General features: G+C 45.5%; 1 protein-coding gene across 5 annotated transcripts; it reads right to left on the reverse strand.

Annotated features, from left to right (window-relative positions):
* Positions 1-5,462: 5,462 nt before the first annotated feature.
* GNPDA1 (glucosamine-6-phosphate deaminase 1) lies at positions 5,463-18,231 on the reverse strand. 5 transcript variants are annotated; one of them, XM_024246799.3, is made up of 8 exons: positions 17,747-18,231; positions 17,053-17,142; positions 16,673-16,802; positions 12,589-12,690; positions 10,949-11,131; positions 9,739-9,923; positions 7,912-8,086; positions 5,463-6,917 (listed from the first exon to the last, which is right to left on the reverse strand). In XM_024246799.3, exons 3-8 carry the CDS (start codon positions 16,794-16,796, stop codon positions 6,817-6,819), a joined length of 870 nt encoding a protein of 289 aa, XP_024102567.1. In that variant the 5' UTR covers positions 16,797-16,802; positions 17,053-17,142; positions 17,747-18,231; the 3' UTR covers positions 5,463-6,816.
* Positions 18,232-18,490: the final 259 nt, after the last annotated feature.

Consider the following 18,490-nt stretch of genomic DNA (forward strand, 5'->3'; position numbering starts at 1 on the left):
AGATTTAAACATATTGCTGTGGGCTAAGTGTGGACTAGCTTGAGGGTTCAAAACCGGGAGCTTGTCTAAGGAAACCCCACACTTTGGTGGGTTTTACCTCAAGGAGACCCACTAGGTTCTCCTGTAAAGATGGCAGGAAAATTCCCTTGTGCTTTGGACACGGGAGGGGGGAAAGTAATCCTTCTGAAATACATCCAGGAAGAAATCAGCCCCAGGTCTTCTGTTCTCCATGGCAGAGAACAGTTTTCTCAGGGAAAACTACTTGCAGGAGCCTTCTCTAGCTTAGGAGAAGGGCAGTTGGATGGCTCAACCCCCCTCTAGCCTTCCTGTCTCACATAAGAGGAGGAGGAAACAAGTCTCTACTAAAAAAAAAAAAAAAGACAGATTTAATCATAAGAATATGCAGTGCATCTTCTCACCAATACATCAGTAGGGCTCCAGGATAACAGTGGATTACAACTGAGAGCTCCAAGACACGGACTCTATTTTAAGAAGGAATTTCCAGGGAAACCCAAAGACAACAGGGGAGACAAAGATATTGAGGAAAATTGGAGCCTCTAGCACCTACAGCGAATATCAGATGCAGCCTGTTAGCCACATAAACATACAACTCACATTAAACGTCTGTTTACGTAAGTTCTTGTTACCTAATATATCATGTCTGGCTTCAGTAAAAAAGTACAAAGCATGCTAAAAGGGAAAAAAGAGACAAAGCAAGCATCAGAGCCAGACTCAGATATGTCAGAGATTTGAGAGTTATCAGACTGGGAATTTAAGATAACTGATTAATGTGCCAGATTTCTAATAGAAAAAATGAACAACATGCAAGAATAGTCAGGTAGTATAAGCAAGAGATGGAAACTTAGAATCAAAAAGAAATGCAAAAAAAAAAAAAAAAAAACCAGGTGCAGTGGCTCACGCCTGTAATCCCAACACTTTAGGAAGCTGAGGCGGGAGGATCACCTGAGGTCGGGAGTTCAAGACCAGCCTGACCAACATGGAGAAACCCCATCTCTACTAAAAATACAAAATTAGCCTGGCGTGGTGGTGCATGCCTGTAATCCCAGCTACTCGAGAGGCTGAGGCAGGAGAATAGCTTGAATCCAGGAGGCGGAGGTTGCAGTGAGCCAAGATCGTGTCATTGCACTCCAGCCTGGGCAACAAGAGCGAAACTCTGTCTCAAAAAAAAAAAAAAAAAAGCTAGAAATAAAACACTGAAACAAAGATGAATGCCTTTGATGGGCTCATAAGACTGAACACAGCCAGAAAGAATCAGTGAACTTGAAGATATGTCAATAGAAACTTCCCAAATTGAAATTGAAAGATTTCAAAAAGGAATGGAAAATTTTTAAAAACAGCAGACTATCCAAGAACTGTGGGATAATTTCTAAAAGTGTAGGTTGGATGCAGTGGCTTACACTTGTAATCCCAGCACTTTGGGAGGCTGAGGCAGGCGATTTTTTGAGGCCAGGAGTTTGAGACCAGCCTGGGCAACATGGCAAAACCCAGTCTCTACAAAAAAAAAAAAAAAATACAAAAATACAAAAATTGGCCAAGCATGGTGGCGCATACCTGTAATCCCAGCTACTCAGGAGGCTGAGGTGGGAGGATCGCTTGAGCCCGGGAGGTGGAGATTGCAGTGAGCTGAGATCATGCCGCTGCACTCCAGCCTGGGCAACAGAGAACTTGTTTCAAAAAAAAGGCAAAGTGTAGCTATGCATAATGGGAATACGGTAGTTCCCCCTTATCCACAGTTTCACTTTCTACAGTCAACTGTAGTCCAAAAATAGGTAAGTGCAGTACAATAAGATTTTGAGAGAAAGGGAGAGAGACAATGCTCACATAACTTATTACAGTGTATTGTTATAATTATTCTATTTTTGTAAATTTCTTACTGCGCCTAGTTTATAGATTAAGCTTTATCATAGGTATATGTGTATCAAAAAAAAACTATATCAGGTTCAGTACTATCCACGGTTTCAGGCATTCACTGGGGGTCTTAGAACATATGCCCTGTGGATGAAGGGGCAACTACCATACCAGAAGGAGAAGAGAGAATAGAAGAGGGAGAGATTAAAGTCAGAGTATGGGTAACTAGAAACTTTGCTCTAAAGGAGATCAGAGAAATGAGGGTGTACTTGAGGGGGCAAATGAGGTACAGTTTTGTTTTTAAATCTTGTCTTGAATGCCATAGGAGTGGTCCAGGAGAGGACAATTTGATGCTGTAGGTGAGAGTTGGGAGTGTTGCCAAAGCAATGTCCTCAAGGAGGCAAGAGAGGATGGGATCTGGTGTGCAAGCAGAGGGCTCGGCCAAGGAGCAGGTAACAGGAAGACAGCAAGTGTGAGAGCGGGGCTGACGTCTGGGTGTGTGATGATGGGAACTCGTGGACATTCTTTTCTGATTGCTTCTGTTTTCAAGATCATCAGGTGAAAGGAAAGCTGGAGTAGAGGGGTTAGAGGTTTGGGACCTTATGATTTAGTCTTTGAGGATACTAAATGGACTAGTCTGATTGTTAATATAGTATGACTGCCAGCTGGTGGTAATGGCGCCCCTGAGGTCCAAAGTACTATGTTCTGTTTTACCTGCCCATTATTGCCTAACTCTAAATCCTGTCACACTGTATCTTAGTGGAAACGGATGTGTTTCATTAGCATCTCATCACAGTAAGGATTTTGGTTCCCAGGAAAGAAGCATCAAATTTTCCAAGTTAGATCTCCTCAGTAGGCCAGTTGGCTAATCCATTATGTAATATGCCATGATTTCTCCTGGTTGTTATGTACGATCACTACTCATGGGGACAACTATCAGGCTTATGGTTCAACAAGTACCAGTGCCTTCTAGATATCAAGGCACTGCTATAGGGGCAGAATAGAGCAGTATTTAACATGTACCTTCATGGAGTTTACATTTAGTGGGAAACAAAATACATGTCCAGTGGTAAAGTGTTCTGAGAAAATAGCGCATGGCAAGGATGGGAACTTGGGGATTGCAGCTTTATATTGGAGGATCAGGGAAGAGTTAATCTGATAAATGACATTCGAGGCAAGGCCTGAAGGACGGAAAGAGTAGAAGAGTAGGCCATAGGGGGAATAGTGAGCCAGGCTCGTGTTCACCTCTACTTTATAAACTAATAGAAGGAAGGCGGCACCCATTGATGTCAACACTGCCACTTTTTACTAAATGTAAGTAAACACATTGTGTCTACTCTTCCTGAAATACAGCTTTGTGTGCACTTAATATTACATTTTCCCTTTCTTATCAAACTTGCTGTTTTACAAATACAACTTGTTCCAGTCAGCTGTATTTAGTATTTCCTTTTTGATCAAATTGTGGAAACCTGGTCAGTGGGAACACATTTAACTGGCTGTTTTGTCCTCTGAGAACTGCCTCAGACATTTTTGTTTTGTTTTATTTCATCCCCAGACTTCCTGGGACAAGCCCGACTTTTTTTTTTGGAGACGATGTCTTGCTCTGTAGCCCAGGCTGGAGTGTAGTGGCATGATCTTGGCTCACTGCAACCTCTGCCTCCTGGGTTCAAGCGATTCTCCTGCCTCAGCCTCCCCAGCAGCTAGGATTACAGGTGCACGCCACTGCACCCGGCTAACTTTTTGTATTTTTAGTAGGGATGGGGTTTCACCATGTTGGCCAGGCTGGTCTTGAACTCCTGACCTCAGGTGATCCGCCCGCCTCAGCCTCCCAAAGTGCTAGGATTACAGGCATGAGCCACCGCGCCCAGCCAGCCCCAGACATTTTTGAAAGCACCCTTATTTCCAGTAACAAGATATTCCAGGACTACTCTGATCCCTACCCCCAAACATATTAGCTCCTGTACAAGGAGCCCTGGTATTAGAGGCCCAAGATGACCCAAGGGTGTACATCCCACTTGATGGCATAAGCACTGGTTGTAGCAGTACACTGCTGTTGAGCCACCAGGAAAACACAGACTTGGGAAAGACATCAGATCTTTCTAAGGTCTCAAGTTCATACAGATATTTCCAGTTTAGCTGTCATCACTAAGTCCTTTTTTGTCTCATGTTAATGTAGTTACTATAACATACTTAAAATTTAAACCCTTCTTGACTGGATAAACAAAATGTATGTCCACAAAACGGAATACTATACAGCAATAAAAAGGAATGGACTGCTGCTACGTGTTGTATGAACCTGAAAAATGTTATGCTTAGTGAAAAAAGCCAGACACAAAAGATGTCATGTCACATGATTCCATTTATATTAAATGACCAGAAAAGGTAAATCTATAGACACAAAGCAGACCAGTAGTTGCCCGGGGCTGGGGTTAGGAGTAGGGAGCTTTTGGGAATGATAGAAATGGATTGTGGTGCTGGGCGTGGTGGCTCATGCCTGTAATCCAAGCACTTTAGGAGGCCGAGGCAGGCAGATCACTTAAGGCCAGGAATTCGAGACCAGCCTGGCCAACATGGCAAAACCCTGTCTCTACTAAAAATACAAAAATTAGGTGGGTGTGGTGGTGCACACCTGTAATCCTAGCTACTGGGGAGTCTGAGGCAGGAGAATCACTTGAACCCAGGAAACAGAGGTTGCAGTGAGCCGAGATCGCACCACTGCACTCCAGCCTGGAAGACAGGGCGAGAATTTCTCTCTTTAAAAAAAAAAAAAAAGGATTGTGGTAAGGAAGTGCACAATTCCATAAACATAAAAATCATTGGATTTGTATCTAAAAAAAAATTTTTTTTGAGATGGGGTCTTGTTCTGTTGTCCAGAGTTGGGGTACTGTGATGCAATTATAGTTCACAGCAGTCTTGAACTCCTGGGCTCAAGCAATCCTCTCGTCTCAGCCTTCTGAGTGGCTGGGACTACAGGCATGCACCACCATGCTTGGCTAATTTTTAAAAATTTCGTAGAGACAGGGTCTTGTTATGTTGCCCAGGCTGGTTTTGAACTGCTGATCTCAGGTGATCCTCCTGCTTTGGCCTCCCAAAGCACTGGGATTACAGGCATGAGTCACTGCACCCAGCCTCAAAATAGTTGTTAAAAAAATTAAACCCTTCTTTTAACTTCTATATCTACCTCCTTAATTGGCTATATTGACCTAAGATATTCCATTATTATGTTAACTTTAAAAAAAAAAAACCTAAATGTATTTTTCCATACCTTGCAATAATATCTCTCATCACAAATCTGCCTTAATCTTTATAACAGCTGTATCCTCGTTTGGATCTCAGGTACAGCCCCAACATGATAAGTTATTGCTCATCTATTCATTCCTACCCTTTTTCCTGTAAGTGCTCCATTTTCATAAAATCTTATTTTTCACTCTGATGACTGAAGAAGAGATCAATAGATGGTTGCTATGCTTGTGACCTTCCTACAAGCTCTTGTGAGGACTGAGCGTGAGGCTTTGCTTACCAGCTCTTTCTAAAATACATAAATAGCCCAGAGAGTCTTCTAAAATTGGGGGCTCAAATCCACAAATGACATGTTATTTGAAAATACTAGATTTAATAGAAAATATCACATTGTAAACAAATCCATTGATCCATGAGCTTAAAACAGAATGACGGCACAATCACATAGAAAAGCTAAAGACAAAACACTGGTACCAAACATAGCCCTTAGGCCTGAGCTAGGCTCTCAAAGGTCTTTCCCAGAAATGGAGGCAGCAGTAGCTTCAAACAGGCACAAAAACAGCGAGGAGGAGGCAACATCCACTCCATGAAGGCCTAAGACAATGAAAGGAAGCCAGAGCAACAGACTACCTTGGGATCCGGGGAGAAGGATAAATGGGCAAAAGGGCTGTATTTCCTGATGTTCTCAGAACATCAGACCACACCATGTGAATTTAAGCAGGACTATTTTAAGTGGGGAAACAATACTAGAAGCATTTGATGTATTTTCCTGGCACTCACCTCCTAGGGAAGCAGGAGAACGGGACACTCAGGAGTTGTGACTAAACTCACACTTAAGCTGCCTGCCCAGACTGTCCCCTTGGCTGAACACAATATTGAAATTGTGGCAGTGTCTGTTGCCCCAGTGGACCTCCCACTTACTAATGAGTATGTAAAACAGAGGAGCCACAGTGAGGCATTTCACAAAAACACAGGGCTCTGGGGGGAAAACGACTTCCACCTTCTGCCTTTTGGTGCTGGAGAGTCCCTGAGGGAGAGAAGTTTGACATGGCCCCTTGAGGCTCTGGGTTTATCAGTAGAAACCTCCTCTTTGGCCCCACCCACCCAAATCCACCCCCAGGTTCTCCTAGTTCAGAGAAAAGCTGTGAAAGTGGAAGAAGGAAGGGATCGTTTTCTTTCCATTGCACTTGTTACTGACCAAAGAGACTGCTTTCTTGCACTTATTTTAGATATTGAGAGTTTGTGCCTTAACCTGGAACAATGGTTCTCAACCAAGGGGCAGGCCTGTGCAAGAAGGACTCTCAAGACTCTTCAAAGAGGTGGTGTCCAATATACACAAGCCCCTAATTCCCTCCGACTTGAAAATCAGTGCATGTAAGGAGAGAAATTCCTGACGGGAGTGTGTCATACATGTGAACCATGGCTGAAGCAGAACAAAAAGTTTAAAACTCCCAACCTCGGTTTGGCAGACATCAAAATGATGGAGTACATTTTGCAGAGATTTTTTTTCTGATTAAGTTACAAACATTCTCCCTATAGCTAAACTCCGTGACTAGGCTCCCAGCCTCATGGCCAAGAACAATAAGTTCACCCACTTATCTGGAGTAACCATACTAGATTAAAGAAATACAATTCTTTCTTCTAAAGACAATTTCCAGAAAGACCTGCCTTTCCCTATGGGTACTTGACACTAGGTCCCAGCACAGGCTAATCGCTGTATGGTTTCTTCGAAGATTGGCTTTTCTCAGTTTCTTTCTCTTTGATACTGTACAAGGGGTCCACCAACTTGTTATGAACAAGCATTAAACCTACAAAAAATTAAAAACAAAAAGTAGTTAATTCAGGCAGTGGCAAGAGTTCCTTGATTATCAATCACAACATCCAGGAGCTCTCAAATTTTGTCTTAGAGCTGACACTTCTCTCTTTTCTCTATGATCCCCAAATGATAAACACCCTAAGAGTACAAAAAGAGTTATTCACAGTGAGTACTACATTCATGGAACTTTTATAAATTCAATCACTATGGGAGTTGGCTATTTAAAGCTTAGTCTTTTCAGCAAAGAACAAATTCCTAATTGACCTGCTTGAGTAAAGGAGGACTTTCACATGTTTGCCTAAAGCAGTGTGCATCCTTTTAAAGTAAAAGAAGGGCCGGGCATGGTGGTTCACACCTATGATCCTAGCACTTTGGGAGGCCGAGGTGGGTGGATCACCTGAGGTCAGGAGTTTGAGACCAGCCTAGGCAACATGGCAAAACCCCACCTCTACTAAAAATACAAAAATTAACTGGGTATAGTGGCAGGCACCTGTAATCCCAGCTACTTGGGAGACTGAGGCAAGGAGAATCACTTAAGCACGGGAGGTGGAGGTTGCAGTGAGCTGAGATCACACCACTGCACTCCAGCCTGAGCGACAGAGTGAGACCCTGTCTCAAAAAAAAAAAGTAAATAAAAGAAAGGAAGATCTTCCTGATAATTCAGTGTCTCACCTAGAGGGGAATCGCTTGTTTAAGATTTGAAAAGAGAAAACCTGAGGCTTAATGGCACTGTGAGGTCCCCACATAGTCCTTGGACCACACTGCGTTTTCTTTCCTCCTTCTCAGAGCAAACAGATCTCCAGAAATGGATCTTTGCAGTCACAGGCAGAAGAGAAATGACTGTGTACTGTGATGCAGTTGGGTTTGATATTTCTTAAGATTACAGTTGTCAATTAAAATGACCAGAGGATGAAAGCTGGATCTACTCCTCACTCCTAGCACACCCTGAGCTTGACCATCTCCTCCTGGACCCACACCTCCCTCACCTTTGAAATACTTGACAGTCTTCACTTTCAGCTCCAAGGTGGCATCCTCGTCACACACAAACACGGTGCGGGGATGCTGCTGGAAGGCAGACACGGTCCACATGTGGTTCACTCCCTCCTCGATGGCCTTGTACAGAGCAAATGCCTTGTGAGCACCTGTGATGAGGATCATCACCTGGGGATCAGAAAACAAGTCTGTGATGGAGGGCAGCATTCCAGACACCCTAAACAGTTGTAAGGATGATTGTTTTTCATATCACATTGTAAGTGGTTACCATGCAACATACTTTTGCTCAGTGCTCCCTGTGCTTTATCACACAACCCGAGGCAGGCAGCATCATTATCTCCATCTTATAAGAAAACAGAGCCCCAGGGGGTTAAGTTACTTGCCCAGGGTCATTTATGACCCTAAAGTTCATGTTCTTGACTACCATGTGACAGTGCCTCCAGGTATCTTTGATGATGACTATGAAGGTGCCCTGTAAACAGACATGCCATGCCCAGGCCCGCTACCCCATCAGCTGGGTGACTCTCCACAAGCACAGTTTGTGAAAGAGGGCTCCCAATCCGCACCACCAGCAAGGGCGCTTTGCAAACAATGGTGGGAGTTATCTGTGGGGCCTCTAAGGCTGAATCCCAGAAAGGTTGCCCCATTATCTGATCACTTTCAGTTCACAGCATTAAACCTATGAACTAATGTGACTTGGGGTGATGGTTTTTGTTAATATATAATAAAGGCACAGTCTCCACTTAACAGTTAAAATATCAAGAATGTAAGTGATCTTAAAGAACTCAGCTCTATTCAAGGGCAGGGAAAGAGAAAAAACTCAGTTCTATAGATTTCCTTTCATTTTAATTCACATGTGCCACAGAATTGTGAACAGGATTTACTGGTCCTTAAAAGATTAGAACGCAGAAACAGAGAGGGAATGTGACTATTTCTTCCGGACCCCTCAGCAACCCAGAACTCTTTAGAAAAGATAATTTCCTGATTTCCAGCCCCAGGTCCTTTCCCAGATCAAGATGCCCTCATGATAAAGACGGCCCTAAACCCGTTTCCAAGCTGCAAGGCTAAAAACAGCGAGTTAACACCCCCACCCCACGTACTGATTGAAGATTACCCAACAGAAATCTGGGTGCCGTCACTCATTTCACAAAAGTTCACTTTAAACAGGGAAGTTTTCACTGATTTAGATGCTTGTTTATTGGCTTGGGCAAAGAAATGTAAATCTAACATGTCTATACATGTCAGAAAGGAAGAGAAAATGCTTCTAAAGTTCTAATGAAAATAAGGAAATTGGAACTACAAAAATTCAAATTCAAATGATAGCCAATTTTTTAGGGGAAAAGCTAAATTCAGTTTAAAACACTTATATTTTAATCACACTTCACCACATTTATTAATCTCAGAGCACGGGGCTAGAAGCACAAGCATCCTTGGTGTCCAAACAGTGACCTCTACCAACTACAAGGAACAAGGGAGCCCCTCTCTCCATACCTGGTCAGGTACAAATATTCCAACATTAGCGATGCTGGCCTCCTCTCTGCCTGTGAAAAGCATGAAAGAGGCCCGAGGCCAGAGAGCCTGCTGTCCCAGGCAGTCAGCCAAAGGCACCAAAAACGTGCTCAAGGGATTCACCTCACACTGGGAATAATGATGTCTTCCAAAGAGGCAAGAGGAACAGTAACAGGGTCAGCAGGGATTTTAGCCTTATTTATCATGTCTTCATCTTTAATAAGAATGTAGGTGGTACCAGTATAGTTAAGATTAACAAGAGAAAGACAAGTCCACCCAGTGCAAGGCTGGTGGGGCCCTTGTGCCCTTACCTCTCTAGCATCCATGACAGTGCCCACCCCCACCGTCAAGGCCATGGTGGGCACCTTGGTGAGTTCTCCATCGAAGAACCTAGCATTGGCCAGGATGGTATCCATGGCCAGCGTCTTCACACGGGTCCTGGACACCAGACTGGAGCCTGGCTCATTGAAGGCAATGTGTCCATCAGGGCCGATGCCTACAGGGAGAGAGCCCGTGCAGCCCTGTCAGTCCCAGGGATCCAAGATTTCAAGAATGAACAATCTCTCCTTCCCTAACTAGGGTCTGAAAAAAAATCATTGAAAGCTGTGTCACCTTTCTCATTTGCAGCCCTGGGCAGGTACACCTTAAACATATGATCTGTCCCCCTCCCTACCATTTCTTTCTCTTTGCCATACTGTCTCAGAGGAGACCCTCCCCACCATGTCTATCTGAGGCACACACAGACATTGTTAACTTGCTATCACCCTCAAAAAGCTGAGGAGGAAGCACTCCAAACAGCTTCTGCCTCCCCAGATTGTCAGAAAAGTGGACCTTCTCTGTCTGTTCTGCCTGTAGTTAGAGGGTCCTGCTGCTGGGATAGAGGTGCAGTGAACAAAACACCCAGAGAACCTGGACAGGGGCTGCCGAGGTTCTAAAATCTCAGGGGATGAGAGCTCCTGCCCACCTCCTCCCCACCTTGAAGTATAGAAAAGTGATCTCTAGAGCAATAAAAGGCAGTTCAATGTTACCCCTCATGGGTAACTCCAGAGGTGGCGATAGATGGACACACAGAAGGGCAGCCCAGAGGACCCGAGCACAAATCCAAGAAGCAGACACTTGCTCCCACCTGTGAACCTTGAGTGTCACCTAACTTCTCTGGGGTTCAACTGGCTATCTATAGGGGCTATGTGGAGCCTTCTGGAACTACATGAGTCCATGATGTTAAATGTTTAGATAAGTTCCAGGACTGATCCATAAAACCTTAAGACGGGGGAGTAGACAGAATCTCAGAGTCCAAACCCAAACCTCTCAGTTTACAGACAAGGCATCAAACTGCAGAAAGAGATCTCCAAGATAACATAGTTCCTGAGTAACAGAGCCAGGCAGGGCCCATTTCTCCTGCCTCTGTCTCTGTGGTCACTAGCACACCCAGAAGAAGCTGTCTGGAGACAGGCATGGTGTCTTGTCCTCCTTCCCACAGGTCTGGCCCTGGACATGTGTGCTGAAGAGTGTCAAGCTCACCTCCAACAAATAGCTCGATCCCACCTGCAGCCTTGATCTTCTCTTCAAAGGCATCACATTCTGCCTGTAGGTCGACTGCATTCCCATCCAGAATGTGGGTGTTTTCTGGGTGGATGTCAATGTGCTTGAAGAAGTTGTTCCACATGAAGGAGTGGTAACTCTCCGGGTGGTCTCGAGGAAGGCCTGTGGGGCCATGAGACAGTTATGCCTAGGCCAAGCCAAAGCCCCCCTCCTAAGAAGGATGCCAGGACACCATGCTGACCTACAGAGACACTCCCAGGGGTCTGCCCATCTGGGAGCCTTAGGCACCAGCCCTCTGACCCCTAGCCACTCGGGACAGGCTTAGCCAGTATCCATAAGTGTCCACCCACCCAGTACCACCATCTGTGGCCACAGGGCTTGGCCAGAGTAACTGCACACCAACGGCCTGGAAAATCCCCACATTCTGATCTGCTTTTCATAAGGCAATGACCATAGGTTAGAGGCTGGGGACACTCTGGCCACCTGGGGTAGGGCTGGACTCAGAAAGCAAGCAAGCACACCCCTCACCCTGTGCCTCTCAACCCACCATCCACTCCCAGTTCTACCCCACTCAGCCTGAATAAATCCCAGCTTGAACACCAGGTAGTTAGAGAGAACTATCTCAGGGCTTCCCCAAATCAACTTTTTTTTGGCCAGGAAAAAAAAATAATAATGTTTAATGTTAAGCATTAAGAATATGTAAAATCAGCCTTAAAAAGGCAGGAAATTTTGACACACGCTACAACAATGGATGAACCTTGTGGAATTTATGCTAGGTGTAAGAAGCCAGTCAAAAAGACAAACACTTTATGATTCCAGTTATATACTCTAGTTTGATTCTAGAGTAGTCAAATTCATAGAAACAGACAGTAAAATGGTGGTTTCCGTGGCTGGTGAAGTGGGAAATGAGAAGTTGTTGTTTCACGGGTATAGAGCCTGAGTCTTACAAGATGAAAAGAGTTCTGGAAATTGGTTGCACAACAATGTGAATGCACTTAACACTACTGAACTATACAAAGAAAGGTGGTTAAGATGGTAAATGTCATGTTACATGTATTTTACCACAATTTTTTTTTTAAAAAAAGGATGTTTAAAATGAAGCTATTACAAAAGGACTGGGTGAGGGGGAGGTGATAGAAGACCAAGGTATAGCCTTTCAGCAGCAGGAAGGATACCAATCTCAGGTCCCCTCCAAGTGTACCTGGCAGAAAGGGGAGCTGGAGGCCACACACAGAAGAGAAAGCACAGACACAGATCCTAGGGGAAACACCCAAGCCAGGATCCCACTTGCAATCATTTGTTCCAGAAAGAAATGAAATGGAGTTGAGGAGCAGGCAGAGGAGAAGGAGATACTCTAATATTTATTAAGTATTTGTTATGTATAAGAAACTTCCACATCTTTTATCATAAAAGCATTAAATTCATTTAATGCTTACAACCTGTGAGGTCAGCTTTATTAGCCCCATTTTATAGCTGAGTAAACCAAGAGGTAAGTATTGATAATTGAGCCTATCATCAAATGTCACTGGCTCCCCGATTCCTCTCCAGAATTGGGCCAATGAGAGGAGGAGCATCAGTCCCCTAGAATCAGGAAAGAATCTTGAAAGAGAAAGACTCACCCACGTACTCATCCATGTTGAAGGTCTTCACATATTTAAAGGACAGGTCCCCATTCTTATAGTATTCAATCAGCTTCTTGTAGCAGCCAAGTGGGGTACTCCCTGCAAGAGTGGCCACACCCATGAACACCCCTTGCACCCCAAGTCTGGAAGCCCAAAGGGTACACAGGAATAAGTCAGGGCTGCTCACAGGGAGAACCTGTCAGATCTGAAGTCCTACCCAGTACTCCAATCCTAACTGCCATCCATCCATTAATTGCTTGTTTAATGCCTATTTTGCCACTAGACTGTAAGCTCCAGGAGGGCAGGACTGTGTCTGCCTTGATCACTGCTGAATCCCCAGTATCCAGCACACTGATGACTGAAATCACTCTCATTAGTACATGAGTGAACGTCAGACTTAATTATTGACATGATACTCCCTGAACAAGTACTATGTGCAAGGCACAGGGCCATGTGATAAGGACATAGGGAAGGAAGGGACAGTAGCTACTCTTAAGATAACTCACTGTTTAGGAGTAGAACACAAAGCAGGAACGTCAGTTGTGATAGGGTAAAGCACAGGCTCACCCAGTGCTTCAGGGTTCAAGGAAGACTTCCCTGAGGAGCAGCGAAGCCCTAGTTGAGTCTCATTAAAAAGTCAATGTCATGGCTGGGCGTGGTGGCTCACGCCTGTAACCTCAACACTTTGGGAGGCCAAGGCGGGCAGATCACTTGAGGTCAGGGGTTCAAGACCAGCCTGGATAACATGGTGAAACCCCATCTCTACTAAAAATACAAAAATTAGCTGGGCATGGTGGCATGTGCCTGTAATCCCAGCTACTCGGGAGGCTGAGGCACAAGAATCACTTGAACCTGGAAGGCAGAGGTTGCAGTGCACCGAGATTGCACCACTGCACTCCAGCCTGGCCAACAGAGCCAGACTCCATCTTGAAAAAAAAAAAGTCAATGTCATAAAAACACACACATAATAAAAGGTAGGAGGACACTGTATATTAAAAGACTAAAGATGCATGAACTCTGACTGGACACTGGATTAATTTTTTAAAAACCAACCTATAAATGTGGACAATTGAGAAAAAAATTGTGAACACAGTTTGCATATGAGATGATGGCATGATTTTTCATTTTCTTAGGTATGATGGTATCGTGGTTGTGTAGGAGAATGTCCTTATTCTCAGGAGATAAGTGCTGAAGGATTTAGAGATAAGTGTCAGGATGTCTGGAACTTACTTTCACGTGGTTCAGAAAAAAACCGTGTGTGTGTGTAGATAGAGAACAAGAGCCAGAGAAAGGTAAAAGCAAATGTGGCAAAATGGTAACAATTGGTGAATTTAGGTGAATGGTATTGACCTTTTTCAACTTTTTTGAATATCTGAAATTTTGCAAACTAAAAAAATGAAAGGAAAAAAAAAACCCATCGAGATTACGTCATGTCACCCCTCTTTCCAAAACCCACCAATAGCTTCTCATTTCACCCTCAGCAACACCAGTCATTTTAAGGCTCCACAGAACCTGGCCCCTGGCTATGAGACCCTCCCTGCCACCATATCCAACACTGCACAGCCCCACCCCTGCCGACACACTCCCTATCCTTTCCTGCTTCATGTTTCTCCTTTCCTCTTATCACCATCTAACACACTCTATATTTTGCTAATTATTATCTGCCTCTCCCATTATAATTTAAGCCTCAGAAGGCAGAAGTTCATATCCTTTTTGTTCATTGCTGTATCCTTAGAGGCTAGAACAGTTTTGCATACAGAGGGTACTCAATAAATACCTGCTGAGTGAATGGCAGCTCCCTGCAGCCCACCCAAAATAATCAGTTGGTCCGTGTGACAAGGCCTTAGCTATGCCTGAGCCACATAGCTTCCTCTCTCCTGCCATTTTCCAAACTTCTAGCCTTCCCATGAATTCTCTGAACTTCCCAATATCTAGCCAATAAACTCCTTTTCTGCTTAATTTAGCTGGAGTTGGTTTCTGTGGTGTCCACTCAGAACCCTGACAGGTGCTACATCTAACAGAAGGAATGTTCCAAGGAACCCATGTGGAAATGCCGTCCTGTTGGTTCAAGCAGAACAGGCTTGAATGCCACTCTGAAGAGCTTGGATCTGACTCTGCAATGATGGGAACGAGGGAATGGTTTCAGAAGGCCAGACTCTGACCCATAGAGAGGTTGGGTCTCTCCACAGTTAGGAGACAGGATGTTAGCACAGCCTCCGAGGGCCTGAGACACTGGTGGTTTCACAGGCACAGGCGGATACTACTCCCACAAACCTCTAGTGCAGAGCTCAGCAAACTTTGGTCCACAGGCCAAATTTGGCCTGTGGCCTGTATTTTTTATTTTTTTAGACAGAGTCTTGCTCTGTCACCCAAGCTGGAGTGCAGTGGCACAATTTCAGCTCACTGTAACCTCTATCTGCTGGGTTCAATCGATTCTCCTGCCTCAGCCTCCCGAGTAGCTGGGATTATAGGTGCCCGCCACCATGCCCAGCTAATTTTTGGTTTTTTAGTAGAGGCAGGGTTTCACCATGTTGGCCAGGCTGGTCTCAAATTCCTGACTTCAAATGATTGACCCACCTCAGCCTCCCAAAGTGCTGGGATTACAGGTGTGAGCCACCACGCCCGGCCCTGTGGCCTGTTTTTATACAGCTTATGAGTTAAGAATGGTTTTCTTTTCTTCTTTTTCTTTTTTTTTTTTTTCTGAGACAGAATCTTGCTCTGTCACCTAGGCTGGAGTGCAATTGCACAATCATGGTTCACTGCAGCCTCGACCTCCTGGCCCAAGCAATAATCACACCTCACACCGCAGCCTCCTCAGTAGCTGGGACTACAGGCATGTGCCACCATGCCTAGCTAATTTTTGTATTTTTTGTAGAGATGGGGTTTTGCCATGTTGCCCAGGCTAATCTCAAACTCCTGGGCTCCAGCAATCTGCCCACCTCAGCCTCCCAAAGTGCTGAAATTACAGAGATGAGCTACCATGCCTGGCCTGGTTTTTACATTTTTAAATAGTTTTTTTTTAATTAAAGAATAATAATATTTTGTGACATGTGAAAATTATATAAGTTCAAACTTCAGTGTCCATACAGTTTTACTGGCATACAACCATACTCATTCACTTATATACTGTCTTTTCTTTTTTTGAGACAGGGTCTCACTGTCACCCAGGCTGGAGTATAGTGACACAATCATGGCTCACTGCAGCCTCAATCTACCGGCTCAAGCAATCCACCTACCTCAGCCTCCCAAGAAGCTGGGACTACAGGTGAGCGCCACCACGCCAGGCTAATTATAGCTGCTTTCAAACAACAGAGGGGTTAAGTTGTTGCAACAGAGACTATATGGCTAGTGAAGTCTAAAATATTTACTACTGGCCATTTATAGAAAAAGTTTGGACTGCAAGGAAGACCAAAAAAAAAAAGAAAAAGAACAAGTTTGAAGACCCCTCCAACACACACACACACATAGACACGCTAATGGATGGGTCAGGTAGGGCCACTAGGGCAAACCCATCCATCTCTGAAAGAAATAATCAGGACATTTGTCTTGAGGAGCTGGGGTCAAAATATCTTTCTGAAAAAGCAACATTTTGATTTTTTTCCCAAAGAAATTAGAACTGTTTTTTTACTTAGGTCCTGTGTTTAATTAAGCCTTACAGAAAATTACCTAAGTGACTATCTTCTCAATTCTCCCAAGGATGGTACTTAGCTAGTACCCCTCTAGATGCAGAGAAAAGAAATTAATTCATTACATAAAATGAATGCCTTAGGGTATCAGGACTTAATTCTGTTAAGAAACCCTGGTGGACAGGGCTGACTTAGGATGTAGCCTAAAAATCAAATTCTTCCTGCCTAACCAAGATCCCTTCTGCTCCAGGATTCTGCAGGGACAGGCAGCGACTAAACCAACCCATAAGGGAAGCTGGGTCCTTTGTATGTGGAAGGGGCAGGAAGGTGCTCTCTCAGCACCAGTACCCCAGAGCCCCCGTGAAGTCCCTTGGCTGAGTGAGCCCGTGTACCTGGCCCCTGTTGCCTACTCTCTCCACCCCTATCCACGGCACCCTCTCCATCCAAGAACGCACCAGTGGGGAGCCCCAGGGTGAAGTACTTCTCTGGCCCTGGGTTAAACTGGATGATGCGGTTCCTGATGTATTTAGCCGCCCACTCGCTGGCCTGAGAATAGTGCTCCAGGATGATGAGCTTCATCTTGTCCTGCAGTGGGGGAGAGGGGATGACAGAAAGGAATCAATGGTAAGGGGCAGAGAAAGAGATGGAGGTGGTGGGAGAAGCTTCTCTTACCCAGGAACAATCCCCTTCCCAAGCTGTCTGAGCCAGGAAAAAGGCCTGACTTTCTATTCACAGAGGAGCTAAGAGGCTGGGCCAGTCGCCTCCACCACCCACAGCCCACCAGGAGGCGCCACTGGGGGCAGGTCTGAGTTCTAATCTCAGCTCCTTCACTTACCAACTGCAGGACCTCGGTCAAAGGACCTAAGTTCTCTCTGAGCCGTTTCCTCCTATGTAAAAATTGGGACAATAGTATCTACTTCACAGACTTCACAATGGGTAATATGAAATGAGAGAATGCATATAAACAATTTAGTATTTACCACGTTGGCTGTTACCATCCAGATAGATGCTCGGCTCAGCCCCGCCTCCCTCATCCCTGCCCCAACGGGAACGGGATACCCTACCCCCTCCCCGCCCTCTACCCCACGACTCTTCCTCAAGAAGTAGAGAGGTCATGGGATCATGCTGGGCCACTAGAGCAGATGGGGCAATGAGCTCTGCCTGGGGAGCTGTGTGCTCTCTCTGGACTAGCGGAGGGGTCTTCCTACTGGTCCGCCTTGCTTTGCGAACCCCTCTGGGTCCTCAGTTTCCCCCAAAGCACAAAAGGGAAAAGGTAATCGCTCCAGAAGGAGGACATTTTGCTCCCCCAGCACTGCGGTTAGTGGGAGTGTGAAGGAAAGAGGCGAAGGTGGCCCGCGCGGTCGTCGGTAGGGTACAGCGTGTCCCCCACCCCATTGCCCCTCCGATCCCGCCTGGAAAATGTGTGAGGGCGGCTCCCCGGGGTCCCGACCCCGAGGGCCGTAGGGCTGGGGCAGCGCTCCGCGCTCCGGCCCGCGAGGAAGGTCCCCGCCAGTCCTGCTACCACTTACACGGACGCCTCCCGCGGCGACAGCAGCGACTGCGCCGGCGGCCCGGCCCCGCGCGCGTCACGTGGCTGCGGGTCACGCGGCGCCGCGTGCGCCGCCCGCCGGGCTGACTCAGCGTGGCCGCAGCTACCGGGACTGACTCTCCCTCGCGGAGGAGTTCCGGCCACTCAGTCCCACCTCGGCCCCTGGCCCCGGCAGGCCCTGGAACAGACCTTAAAAAACACTTTCCCTTGGGAGGCGGGGATTCGAGCCTGGTTTTTGTGTGTGTGTGTGCAAGAGGAGGGAGACTTGAGGGGTGCCGGGTCGCCCCCAGGAATACAACCCTCTGGACCTTGGGGCTGGGGCTGGGGGTTTTTAGTGCAGGGGTTGAGCTGGGGGCAGGCAAAGCAGAATCGCTTCCTCAGTCTCTTAGGGTTGGGCCTGGCTCTGCCTTCAGTTTCTTTCTTTGTTTAGATGCCATTTATTTAGCCAAGTATTAAAACTTTTGTTGTTTAAAATACAATTGGACTTTTTAATGTCATTTTTTAAAGATCAAACTTTGCAGCATTACATAATAGAGAAAAAGGCAGGCCCCTGGTTTCCCCAACTCCCCACACCAAGATAACCATTCCTTAGTTTAGAGTACATTCTGAATTGCTTTCTATGAATATGCTTACACTGTTATTTTACATAAATGGGAACACATACACATGAGGCTTATATATATATCAAGGCTCAGATATTTGACCTGCATTATTTCACTTAATC

Source organism: Pongo abelii, chromosome 4, assembly GCF_028885655.2.
Source record: "Pongo abelii isolate AG06213 chromosome 4, NHGRI_mPonAbe1-v2.0_pri, whole genome shotgun sequence".
Lineage (NCBI taxonomy): Eukaryota > Metazoa > Chordata > Mammalia > Primates > Hominidae > Pongo > Pongo abelii.

What these genes read in the sequence shown, in the direction of transcription:
- GNPDA1 (XM_009241136.3), bottom strand. Translation starts at nt 16,796, where the DNA reads ATGAAGCTCATCATCCTGGAGCACTATTCTCAGGCCAGCGAGTGGGCG. An exon ending in CAACATGGATGAGTACGTGG is followed by an intron (nt 11,132 to 12,588) that starts GTGAGTCTTTCT and finishes ATGGCCCCACAG; the next exon opens with GCCTTCCTCGAGACCACCCG. An exon ending in GATCGAGCTATTTGTTGGAG is followed by an intron (nt 9,924 to 10,948) that starts GTGAGCTTGACA and finishes CTCTCCCTGTAG; the next exon opens with GCATCGGCCCTGATGGACAC.